The sequence below is a fragment of the Neolamprologus multifasciatus genome, chromosome 16, assembly GCF_963576455.1.
Source record: "Neolamprologus multifasciatus chromosome 16, fNeoMul1.2, whole genome shotgun sequence".
Lineage (NCBI taxonomy): Eukaryota > Metazoa > Chordata > Actinopteri > Cichliformes > Cichlidae > Neolamprologus > Neolamprologus multifasciatus.
Genome location: NC_140454.1, coordinates 4,218,955 through 4,231,669, shown reverse-complemented (window position 1 = coordinate 4,231,669; position 12,715 = coordinate 4,218,955). Strand labels below are relative to the sequence as shown.

Below are 12,715 nucleotides of genomic sequence, written 5' to 3'. Positions count from 1 at the left end.
TGGTTCCTCGTTTAGTGACTTCCTTTTTTTATTTCAATACCCTTGTGTCTCACTCCCCTCAGCTCCACACACGCCTGCGCCTCTCTGAAACTGATTCAGCCGGAGGTCTCTTCCTGTTAAAAGGGAGTTTTTTCTTCCCACTGTTGCCAAGTGCTTTGTTCGTCTGGTCTATATTATTGTAGGTACCAACAGTTGCCTTCACAGGCACAGAAACATGTATTTAGTTTTACTTCACTTTGAAAGTTTTGGCTATTTCCCCACCTGTTGTCTCAGACTCCTCTTGTCCTTAATTGCATTGTTCACATATCTGGCATTTGGATTTTATTGTCCTATTCAGTAATTTTTTGGATTCTGTTTATTTCATTGAACTTGCAGCATTAAAAGATGATTTTTGACTTTATTTCCTGTGTCCTGAGTTTTGCATTCGGGGCCGCAAAAGTGGTTCACAACACCTACATCACAGATTTACTCGCACCTCAGACACATTTTATCTGTTCCTGCACGCTCATTACAGAAGGACATTTTGTGTTAGAGCTGTGGATTTATCCAGCAACTACTTTTAAATCGGTAAATAAATTCATTCATTCTCATAAATGTATTTATTTATCTTACCTGTCATAATATTCCCACTGTTAAGGTTTAATGTCTTCTGTTTTCGGTTATTTTATTTGTGTGTAGTTGTCTTTTTGATTTTGGATTATGACTTGTTATTGCATTATGTAAAAGTAACTCTGTTTTACAAGTTAAGTTTATTATTATTTTGTCTTACCTGCTGATCAAAGAGAGCCCAGAACATTGGGAGGGGGATGTAGAGCACCAGAACTCGCAAAACCATCTTTATCTCCTGAATCAGACGCATCTGTAAAATAAAACACACGCACAAACAAACACGCATTGGTTAGATGACTTTTAAAAAACTTCTACCCATCAATGAATTAATAGGAGTTCGCTGACGTTACCGAGTACTTCTCCTCAGCCCAGTCCAACCAGTGCTGTCTCGGTGGGTCATGTTTTGATTTGTTCCAACGATTTTTAAGTGCAAACTGTAGGCCAAAGGTAAATAATTGGAATGAAAATGGAGTGTGTACAACACAGACAGAAACCCCGAAGTGTGAAATTCATATCTTTCTTAATGATTCTTGGCAGTAAAAAGCAGTAAATCAATGTGCTTGCACTTCAGCTCTCAGATAAGTCGAGGGAGGAGTATGGGATTACTCACCCCGATGCAATTGCAGACTTCCCAAAGGACGTTTCCCTGGGGAGGAGTTCTCTTGTACAGACTGCTGCCAGCAATGAAGACAACTGTGTGCGATAAATGAAGAGTCAGACTGGACTTGTTTGAGTGAAGATCACAGCGAGTGATTGCCTTGATGTCAGAACAACTAAAATAATACTGAGTACCTATTTAAGGATGTTTTGTCCTCTCACAGCTGCTAACGAAGGCTGTGGGGTAATAAAACCTACCATGTTGTAAACGTGCTTCAGGCTTATAGCACTAAAGCTCCTCCTCTGCTTCACCCTCACTGCGATCTGTCTGTGACCTCTCAAGAATTAAATCACAGTTTGTTTTCAAAGCGAGGGTTCAGTTAAGCATGAATCCCATAAGGATCAGGGGTGACGGGGACCGAGAGGCAGAGACAACTGACTGTCAGGACAAATGTGGATGGGTCTTGATCAAGTGTAAGGCCGGCTCGTGAAAACGCAAGCTCAGCATGCTGATCACAGCCTGGAATAAAGCTCAGATCTCGAAATGCGACTGGCAGGTTTGAAAATAGGTCAACACTTTCATATTGCAGCATCGGATATCATAAGCACACATACTGCATTTAGCAACACGTTGCTAAAAACAAGGAACTGAAGATTCTAATCGAAGATTAAAATCTTCAGTTCCTTGTTTTTAGTAACGTGTTGCTAAAAACAAGGAACTGAAGATTTTAATTGAAGAAGAACAACATGTGAGTTCAGTTCGTATTAGTGGCACTATTTTCATGCCTAAATACTGAGTTTGTAAAAAAGTTGATTAATGCATTTCAAAAACAGCAGAAAGGGCTGTGTAAAAAACACTGTAGACAATGTAGGGACTTGATTTTACAAGATTTTCTTGCCACAGCGAGGTTTGTAAATAATTCTGTTATTGTTGCACAAACAGAAATAATGCATGCTTCCCAAAGAAAACTGTCAAGTTAGAAATGCTATGTTGAAAAATCCCTTGCTCTGTTTAAAAAAGCACTTGGAGAAAACTCTGTGAATGTTGAGGTGGAAACTCACCTAAAGCCACAACCATCAGGGCTGCAGGAACCCCAAAGGCCAAAGCATAACAGTCTCCACCGAAACACTTCACATCACCTGCAGGAGTGGTGTGTGTTATTAACACAGTGGACCTCGCTGGATATAATGTAACATGTAAAACTACGACTATGTGCTCACCTCTCAATATGGGTGTAATAATAGTCGACAGGAAGCTGCCAGCATTGATTGACATGTAGAAAATAGAGAAGAACTTCTGCCTCTCTGTGGTCTAGAAGGGATCGAAAACATAATCACTGAGTTTAACATTGCTGCAACAACTCCACATGACCACTGCTGTGTTAAAGAGTATATAAGCCTTCAGATGAGTTTTCGGATATGTCCTAAACACTGTTTGGACACCAATAACACCGAGTAAATCTAGCACTGCAGTTTAAAGTATAATTTTTTAATAATAATAATGGATTGCATTTATATAGCGCTTTTTGGGACCCCTCAAAGTGCTTTACAATACCACTATTCATTCACTCTCACATTCATACACTGGTGGAGGCAGCTACAGTTGTAGCTACAGCTGCCCTGGGGCAGACTGACAGAAGCGAGGCTGCCATATCGCACCATCGGCCCCTCTGGCCAACACCAGTAGGCGGTAGGTGAAGTGTCTCGCCCAAGGACACAACGACCGAGACTGTCCGAGCCGGGGCTCGAACCGGCAACCTTCCGATTACAAGACGAACACCCAACAACAACAACAACCAACAAAAATCGCCCCATTTTTACACAGTAACAACGCAGTTAGCGAGCAAATGCCAATTCCTACATGCCACAGATAACTTCTGAGAAGTATGTGTGGCTCAGTACCTAATGTTTGATGATGGGCAGGTAGTTATCACTAAGCCGCGCCTCAAAAAAGGCGTTATATAAAAGTTATCAGATAGCTGGGATTGGTTTCTGATAAGCTTGTTTCCTTGGTGTACCGATAAAAATAATACAAATACGTCCACAAACTAAAACAGGCTTACATGTTCCTCGTCAAACTGGTCACCTCCGAACGCCGCCACGCAGGGTTTGATCCCTCCGGTGCCCAAAGCTATGAGTATCAGACCTGACATGGACAGAGCACTGTAGGACACACGGACACAACACAGTGTATATTAATGACAGTACAGTGCTGAAAAGAAAGAAGAGATTGGATGAATGGCACTCAAAGAACCGCTGAGTGAAAACTATGGGACACTGTATGGCATTGGGAACTGTGATGGGCATCAGTTTATCAATGACATGACGTTTATGGACGAAAAATATAATTTTATCCTGATTCAAAACTTTTGAAATCAACGCTCAAATTCCTTCAGTGCAATAAGGATTATTAATGATTACACCTCCTCACCTCTTCCTCTTCTAACAGTGCTGAGCTGTGATTGTGCAGAGTGATAGAATTAGCTCATGACAACTCACATGTGCAATTCGGTGCTTCCCACGGTGGGAATGGCTCCAACCGACTTGACCACATGGCCGATCACATATACAATGGACAGGTAGATGATGGTCCTGTGGGGAGCAAGCTGTGATTATGTACAGGGCATTCAGGCCTTCTTCAAAATCTCTATGTGTGCTCAGAATGATTCATCTCCAGTAGCAGCCAACGTCAGGCAAAGCAAGCAGATTCAAAGGAGATGATGAAATACCGCACATGCATAAAATGTGCCTGTTTCCACCACTGAAAAATACATTTTTTGCTATCTATAAGTCAAGATTTCGAGCTATGAAGCGAGACGTTTTGAGATAAAAACCCAAATTTTTGACTTATCGATGGCAACAAATGTTTGTTTTTTCCAGTGGCAGAAGCTTAGAAAGTATCCACATAACATGAACACGGTTTGCACAATGTATTTTTGTCATTTGCTTGAATCCACACTTTAGTGCATTTACAGCTGAGAGACTCACTTGTATTTTCCGAGCCAGGAGTCAGCAATGAAAGCTCCCAGTATGGGCGTGAAGTAGCAGAGGCCGCTGAAAGCATGGTAGACAGCAGTGGAGAGGTCCTTGTCCCATTTCAGGTAGGTGAGGAAATAGAGTGTCAGCAATGCTGTGATCACACACACACACGAGCAAGCATAAGCTGTGAATCAGCTCACAGGATGGAGAAGCCCAAGCCCACACCTAAACACCACAATACATCGTAAGCCTTCGACATGAACTGTCATATTCTAAAAGTATTATTGCACTCAGAATCCTTTCAGCGAATCCTCCGCAGTTCATGAATTCAACAATACCACATGATTAGGGTGGGGATTCCCATGATGCATTGGGTTTTTCCTTTCCAGTCACCTTTCTCACTCACTATGTATTAATAGACCTCTCTGCATTGAATCATATCTGTTATTAACCTCTGTCTCTCTTCCACAGCATGTCTTTATCCTGTCTTCCTTCTCTCACCCCAACCGGTCGCAGCAGATGGCCCCGCCCCTCCCTGAGCCTGGTTCTGCTGGAGGTTTCTTCCTGTTAAAAGGGAGTTTTTCCTTCCCACTGTTGCCAAAGTGCTCATAGGGGGTCATATGATTGTTGGGTTTTTCTCTGTATCTATGAAGCGCCTTGAGGCGACTTTTGTTGTGATTTGGCGCTATATAAATAAAATTGAATTGAATTGATTATATTCCATTATAAGATTTTTTTTAAGCTTTGCTAATCGCAGGTTAAACCATCACATTAAATAATGTAATCCTGACACAACCTCTGTGTTTTGGTGGCTTATCCTGCACAGCCAAACATCGGTGACACCCACTGTGCTTACATTTAAGCTTAGAAGATCCACAACTAAACATCTCTTTGAGTTTGTCATTCAGATAAGCTAAGACATTTTAACCTAAAGCCAAAAAGCTGTTGGGACAGTTTCTTAATAAATAAACCATAACAGACACGAGAGTCGCTTGGGAAAGTTCAAGATGAACCGTGTGCTGCAAAAGCAAACATCACAACTCACACTGTTAACTAAGCAACACCTTCATTCAAAACAGACGTCCTAGCTTTTCCCGAGCACTCAACTACATCTCTTGATCTCCGTCAGCAGATGGCATTTCCTGGCTGACTGCAGTTGTGCTAGCTTGTAGCTCTTAAATTACCGTAGAGGCCACCAGAATAAATCCAAACCAACTTGGTTCTTCTGAAGGTTACAGAATATCTCTGTGAAGGTTCTCAGTCATCCAGGTCATCGTAGTCAAAGGAGCTTGCAAAGAAAAGCGTCTGGACTTCCTTAAGTTACTTGAAGACGTTTCACCTCTCATCCGAGAAGCTTCTTCAGTTCTAAGGTCAAATGGTGGAGAGTCCCAGATATAAACCTAGTGGGAGTTTCCCCCCACAGAGGGACAAAAGGACCCCCTGATGATCCTCTAATTGCCTGAGCCAAGGTGTGGAACTGGGTGTGGGTCCCAATCAGCCAGAGTTTCGGGTGAGCTCATTGTGAAACCTGGTCCCACCTTATCATGCGAATTCCTGAGGTCAGATGGCCCAGGGTGTGAGTGGGCGTTAAGGCGTCTGGGGAGGGATCTCAAAACTGGATTATAGATGGCAGACAGTTGGTGTCGTAAACCACCGCCTCTGTTCAAAGATGGTCGCTCACAGTGGACATAGATGCTTCTTTCACTCCTCTTTCAAACCATCTGTCCTCTCTGTCCAAAATGTGAACATTGGCATCCTCGATTACTGATATTACAGAATATCAGTAATCAGTGTTGGGAAGGTTACTTTTAAAATGTATTCCATTACAGATTACAGATTACATGCCCCAAAATGTATTCTGTAACATATTCTGTTACGTTACTCAATGAGAGTAACGTATTCTGAATACTTTGGATTATTTAATATATTATCATGCTGTTTACAACTACATGAATGTACAATTGCTGTGATTTATTACTGTTACTGAAGGTCCGCGGCTCCGAACCGTAGTAAAGGGACCTCTGGCTAATACGGTGTGTTCGTGTCGGGCTCCTAGCTGAAAACTAGCTTTACTTTGTTGTCTGGGTCAACTTTGTTAGCGAGAGACAGAGAGAGGCGTTGAAAGGCTGCTCCAACGGAACTTATTGTTTTTGGAGGAAAACACGAACACGGTGTACAGTCGAGTCTTAATAGCTTACTTACAACTGGGCTCGTCAGGCTCTCTTCTTGGCTGCAGTGGTTATTATTATATTTACATGCTTCCAGCTCCCGTTTTTGCTGATGACAGCTCGTACTTTTCCTTTTTCTCCCTCCCTCGCTCACAGACACATAACGGGTACAGCAGTCCATTCTCCCTGCAGCACGGACTACACTGCCCATGATGCTACATTCTTTAGAGCTATACCTGTAGCATTCTGCCTATTAGCTTAGCACAACAACAACAGGCGCTCTCTCACCCAGGAAACACGCAGCGAGAGAGCGTCACCCTGTAACCATGGCAACCGTAACGCTGCCACCTGGAACAACAGAACGTAGCTGTCAAACAAAACCCAAACAGTCCTGACCCGCCACAATATGAAACAGGGAAGTACCATCGTGCAATCCATTTATTTCAACAAAGTAACTGTATTCTAAATACCACCTTTTTAAACGGTAACTGTAACGGAATACAGTTACTCATATTTTGTATTTTAAATACATAACGGCGATACATGTATTCCGTTACTCCCCAACACTGTCAGTAATCCATTATTTTCAAACCACTTACCTCTCTGATGCAATCTCTCTTCTTTTATTCATTAGTAAAATTAATGCTGTTAGTATTTTTACTAATGACTGAAATAAATGAGATATTTGGGATCTATTTTTTTAATATTCTCTCACATTTTAGAAACAGTATAATTAAATAAAAAAACCCGAGTCTTAAGTTCACTCGGATTGAGGAGAAATTTCAGTAGCTGAAACTGTGGACACAGTGACATCAGCTTAAAACTGCAGGAAATTGCGTGGTGTATTTACATGTGTGTTTGTGTGTGATCCGGCTGAAGTAAATCTGTCACTTGTGGAGATAAGTGAGGTCGTGTGAGGGAACAAGAGAGACCTTATTTGTTGCCTCTCTATTATATTGCCCCAATAATACTCATAATCTGTAATGTAGCAAGCTAAAAGTACTCTGTGAATCTAGAAAACCTTGCTTATATTTAGGCTTTATATAGATTTGCACTGTAACATTGCCCAGGCATTTATTTGCATACCTTTCATGCCATAGTAGGAGAAGCGTTCGCAGAATTCATTCACCACTATGAAGCAGATGCTGACTGGGTAATTGGTCCCAAAAATTTTCTAAAAGAAGCAAAATGTATTAACAGAACAAAGTTCAGCACTTTTTAAAGAGTACACATTATTCTCCAAACAATCACACCGAAGTAAAAGCACATCGAGAATCCACTATCTAATCTTTTCCCCCACCTTTATCAAATATAAACAATAACCGGCAGGTTCAGTGAACAGACAGAGAATACTCTGACATGAAAAGAGAGGAATGTAGCCGATATATTCTTCCTGTTAGTCAATCTCACAAGATACTGAAGTTAATCATTACACAAAAATAGACGTTTTATAGGTTTAAAGCTTTAATGAGACCAGGCTCGATTAAAATGAAGAAAAATATCCATCGCTTGAGTTCTGAGTGGATTTTTCTGGAGTGGATGTTTAGTATTCAACTAAAAACCGTGTGGGATGTTTTGATTAACAATGATCTGCAACTTTACGCTGTTGCTTTAGTGCATTTTGACAATTAAGGCCATCTGTCAGGTCGTATCATTCACATCAGCTGCAGCCCTGGCATGTAAAGGTATATGATTCATGTACTTACAGCTCTATACAAGCAGGAAAACACTTTGCACAGCCGGCTGCTAAAAATGGAGGCTTCTGTAGAATTTTACTGGTAATGATGTGCTCACTGATCTGGAGCTGGATGTAATTAATATGAGGTCAGTGTTTTAATCATCATCAACATCATCATCATCATAGGTCCACGGCCTCATTCAGTGAGCTTTAGGCAGTCAGTGAGTAACTCCAGTGACTATTCAAGCAGATAAACACTCACTAGGAGTAGTTAGACTTGTGCGTCCCTACTTGGTAATGTTTCTTTTTTTAATTGCTAAGACTTAATTTAAGGGTTTGTTTACCAAATGTACAGCAAACATATTTACTCCCATCCCCATGTCAGTTTTGGTGTCATTTAATTTCAATTAATCAAAGCTTGAAAACATTTCCATTCAATTTGCCTCTGATATATAATTTTACCTCGCTGTATCAACAGTTTTCTACAACTGAGGAAAATCAAATTAGATATTGTCCATTTTCTGCATGATACCTTTGGAGATTAAACAAATCTGTACAGTAAGCATATAAAAAATGATCCTTTATCGGATTTGCTACCTCCAAAAACATAATCGCTCAGGCCACATGTGGCACCAGCTTTCTCCAAGCAGTAGTTAGTGTGGGTTTACTTTTAGAGGGGAGGGGGCGCCTGTTGCATCATCTTACCAATAATAATTTAGCATAGAGCTTCAGTGAGAGCTTGGTCTCAAAGCAGACTTCCCTCTGTCTCCTTAGCCCACTTCTGCATGCTTCGCATACACGTCAACAACACATCTTTGCGTGTTTTATTTCCACAGACGTGGAAGTTGTACGCGTTCCAACCCGCGTGCAACTTTTCTTGTTTTTCTTTTTCTTTTTTTTTGTTTTCTTTTCTTTTACTTCGCATCTTTGCGTGGTAAAAAATCAGAGATGCACAACAAAACTAACTGAGCAACTCAGCGCATGATCCGCAAAACATCACAAAACAGCACGTTTACCTTTGCCATGTTGTCGTTTTAGATGAGAGAGTTTGGGATCTTTACGGCAGCACCGGGAGCTCCTGACCGTCATCCAAGTCCGTCCCACTCCGTTCCGCTCTCTGAAGGCACAGATGCAGAAACCTCGGACACTTACACTCTTAAAGCACACTCAAAGTTAATATTCCACCACAGAAAACTGGACTTGTCACCTCAGGAAAAGCAGCGAGCCTCCGTACTTCGGTCTTTTGTGAAATATTAAAAAGGAGGTAGCAGATGAGTGTTTATATATGCGTATATTTACAACGCCTTTCACTCCCTTTTTTTGGGTGGGGGGGAGGAGGTCCGCAAGTTGCAGTGAAGCAGGATCTACTTGTACAATAGAGTCGTTGTTGCACTCAGCCGCAGACCTGACTGTGGGATGGATGTGCGAGTCAAAGCGCATATCTCTGGTTGGATGACTTCGAGTGTATCATTTATTTCTTTTTTATTCACCCTGAGTAATATTAGTGGTGGTGGTGGACGTGTGTCCAAAGTACACGTGTTAGTTAGTTGCTGTTTGAGGGATGGGTTTTAGGGTTAGGCTTAGACATTCAATCATAGTTAAGGTAAACCTATAAGTCTAGAGAATGCATGATGTCAAAGGAATTGCAGTTGTTGTTTCATCCACGATCATGTCCCCACAAAGGTGTGTGTGTGTGTGTGTGTGTGTACTTGAATTACTAATATTGTGGGGACATGCGTCTTTTACGCATATATACTTTTACACTGTCGCACTGTGGGGACCTGTATCCCATTTGGGAGCAAAAAGGATGTCCACATAGTGTAAAACATTAGATGTTATTGATGATGTATATTTGTATAATATATTAATGTATGCTACACAGCATTTGTGTCTTCTGAAGTGACACAAATGCTGCTGCTCCTGTGAGCACGTGTGGTTTTAATGTGGTCTAATGGTCACCACCACTATACGCAGATTTTTTTCCAATCGTCACAATTGTTTAAGTCTGCTAAATTTAAACATGAGCAAGACAGCACAAGATTAAAAAGTGGTTTAAAGACGCCACAGTTGGAGTTCACTTTATCCTTTTTTATTAAAAGATTGTTAAAAAAACAAAAAAAAAACAAATTAATGCTTAAAAAATGTTCTTGGACTTTTAGAAAACACACATGATTTTAAAACTCACAGATACAGAAATAGCTGTTAAAATCTTTGCAGTGCCGTTGTTCGAAATTACTGAAAGTGTGTTACATACAAAGCCAATTTCGATTGCTTTCAAGTAGGATATGTTTTACTCACTCCAAAAGTTTTTTTCTTCTTTTTTTAAATTATTATTTTTACATTACTTTGCCTGGATCCACCATTTATAACACTGGCCAAAAACTGCAAACAACAAAACAGACATTAGCCTGAAATCATAGGTGGGGCACAGATAACCAGGAGAAAAAACATAAAGTTGACCAGAATTATTTTTTGGAGAGGGAGGAAATAAATGAATAAGAGCTTTATGATGGCATATATATATATTATATACTTACTTTAAACAAATGTTTATTTGGATTTTCTATTAATATTCTTCTGAAATGGAGCATACCAGAAGAGGTTTGAGAACCACTGGTATAACATCCCATGCAACATGCCAAACCTTGAGAGATGAGACTTAAGGAAACAGTAGATGTCATCTCCGGCTGTTTGAACATCAGTCCAAAACCACCACTGGCCAACACTGTGCTGGCATTAATGACAACCAGTGTAGTAGCCAGAAGTTTAGAAGTATCTGAGGTAACAAGTTACCGGTGCCAAGATTTGGGCAAAAAAATAACTGTTGTAAAACAGTGTTTTTTCTAACTGAAATATAGTCTTAAAAAGAATGGTGTTGTTTCGTTGGGTTGCCAGAAGAAAGCCTTTTCTCTTTAAAAAGGACATGGCAACATGGCTTCTTTTTCCAAAGCTGAATCTGAACGAACCAAAAGATTTCTGATTTGTGCAAACAATGTCCTTTGCCCAAATCAGACCAAAGTGGAGGAGTGTCCAATAACTTGTGCTGAACAGCAGCAACACCAAGGAGGACATTGTGGATTACAGGAGGTCCGGCAAGACAAAACGCGCTCCTCTCCTCATACACGGCGAGGCAGTAGAGCGTGTGGACAACATCAAGTTTCTGGGTGTGATGTGCCCAGCAAAGGCTCTTCTTCCTCATGAAGCTAAAACGGAACAAACTCTCTTCTCAGCTGCTCATGAACTTCTACAGAGCCACAAAAGAAAGTATCATCTGTCCTAGTATGACTGTGTAATATGGCAGCTGCACAGCACAAGACAGAAAGAACTTGGCCTGGGTGAAGAAAACACCACAAGGGATTGTGTGAAATCCACTTCCACATCTGGACTCGGTGTACGCTAGACAGATCCCAAAAACAGGGCCAGACGTGCTTCCTTCAGGAAAGTTGTATAGGAACATGAAAACGTACCACCAGCCTGAGAGACAGCTTCATTCCCCAGAGCTGTGAAATCCAATTCTGTGACTTTTTGCACATATTGGGGTGGCTGCAGCTCAGGTGGCAGAGCAGGTCAGCCACTAATCAGAAGGTCGGTGATTCGATCCCAGGCTGCCTCCTGGCTGCATGCCAAATATCCTTGGGCAAGATACTAACCCCATCTTTGCCTACTGGTGGTGGTCAGAGGGCCCGGTGGTGCCAGTGTCCGGCAGCCTCGCCTCTCTCAGGGCAGCTGTGGCTACAATGTAACTTGCCATTGCCAGTGTGTGTGTGAATCACTGAATGTAGTGTAAAGCGCTTTGGGGTCCTTAGGGACTGAGTCAATTCAATTCAATTTTATTTATATAGCGCCAAATCACAACAAATGTCGCCTCAAGGCGCTTCATAGATACAGAGAAAAACCCAACAATCATATGACCCCCTATGAGCAAGCACTTTGGCGACAGTGGGAAGGAAAAACTCCCTTTTAACAGGAAGAAACCTCCGGCAGAACCAGGCTCAGGGAGGGGCGGGGCCATCTGCTGCGACCGGTTGGGGTGAGAGAAGGAAGACAGGATAAAAGACATGCTGTGGCAGAGAGACAGAGGTTAATAACAGATATGATTCAATGCAGAGAAGTCTATTAATACATAGTGAGTGAGAAAGGTGACTGGAAAGGAAAAACTCAGTGCATCATGGGAATCCCCGGCAGCCTACGTCTATTGCAGCATAACTAAGGGAGGATTCAGGCTCACCTGGTCCAGCCCTAACTATATGCTTTAGCAAAAAGGAAAGTTTTAAGCCTAATCTTAAAAGTAGAGATAGTGTCTGTCTCCTGAATCCAAACTGGAAGCTGGTTCCACAGAAGAGGGGCCTGAAAACTGAAGGCTCTGCCTCCCATTCTACTTTTAAATACTCCAGGAACAACAAAGCGCTAAAGCGCGTTTGTATAGCGTAAAGCGCTATACAAACGCAGGCCATTTACCATATTATTTCTGCACACCTGCATCTGTATATGTATGATCAGTATATCTATGTATGTAAAAGAGTGTTCTCTTCTGTGCCAAGAGCTACCGAACAAAATTTCGTTATGCACATATTAACAATAAAAGGATTTGTCTTCTTCTTTTTCTTCTTCTTGGTCTTGCAGCCCACAAGATCTGAGCACCTTACAGGTGTTATGGCTCACGAAGCTCTCTGGGGAAAAGAGG

The 12,715-nt window shown here is 41.5% G+C and overlaps 1 protein-coding gene across 1 annotated transcript in view; it reads right to left on the bottom strand.

The window, feature by feature from the left end:
- slc15a2 (solute carrier family 15 member 2) overlaps nucleotides 1-12,658 on the bottom strand; it is a 31,468-nt gene extending 18,810 nt beyond the window's left edge. The window contains exons 1-10 of the mRNA XM_085135974.1: nucleotides 9,048-12,658; nucleotides 7,440-7,527; nucleotides 4,195-4,336; nucleotides 3,706-3,798; nucleotides 3,270-3,369; nucleotides 2,428-2,518; nucleotides 2,269-2,346; nucleotides 1,220-1,302; nucleotides 960-1,043; nucleotides 770-859 (exon numbers count right to left, since the gene is read on the bottom strand). Coding sequence (XP_084992100.1) covers nucleotides 770-859; nucleotides 960-1,043; nucleotides 1,220-1,302; nucleotides 2,269-2,346; nucleotides 2,428-2,518; nucleotides 3,270-3,369; nucleotides 3,706-3,798; nucleotides 4,195-4,336; nucleotides 7,440-7,527; nucleotides 9,048-9,056 — 858 coding nt within the window. The 5' untranslated portion in view covers nucleotides 9,057-12,658. The remainder of the gene's footprint in view (nucleotides 1-769; nucleotides 860-959; nucleotides 1,044-1,219; nucleotides 1,303-2,268; nucleotides 2,347-2,427; nucleotides 2,519-3,269; nucleotides 3,370-3,705; nucleotides 3,799-4,194; nucleotides 4,337-7,439; nucleotides 7,528-9,047) is intronic.
- Between the last annotated feature and the right edge of the window lie 57 nt (nucleotides 12,659-12,715).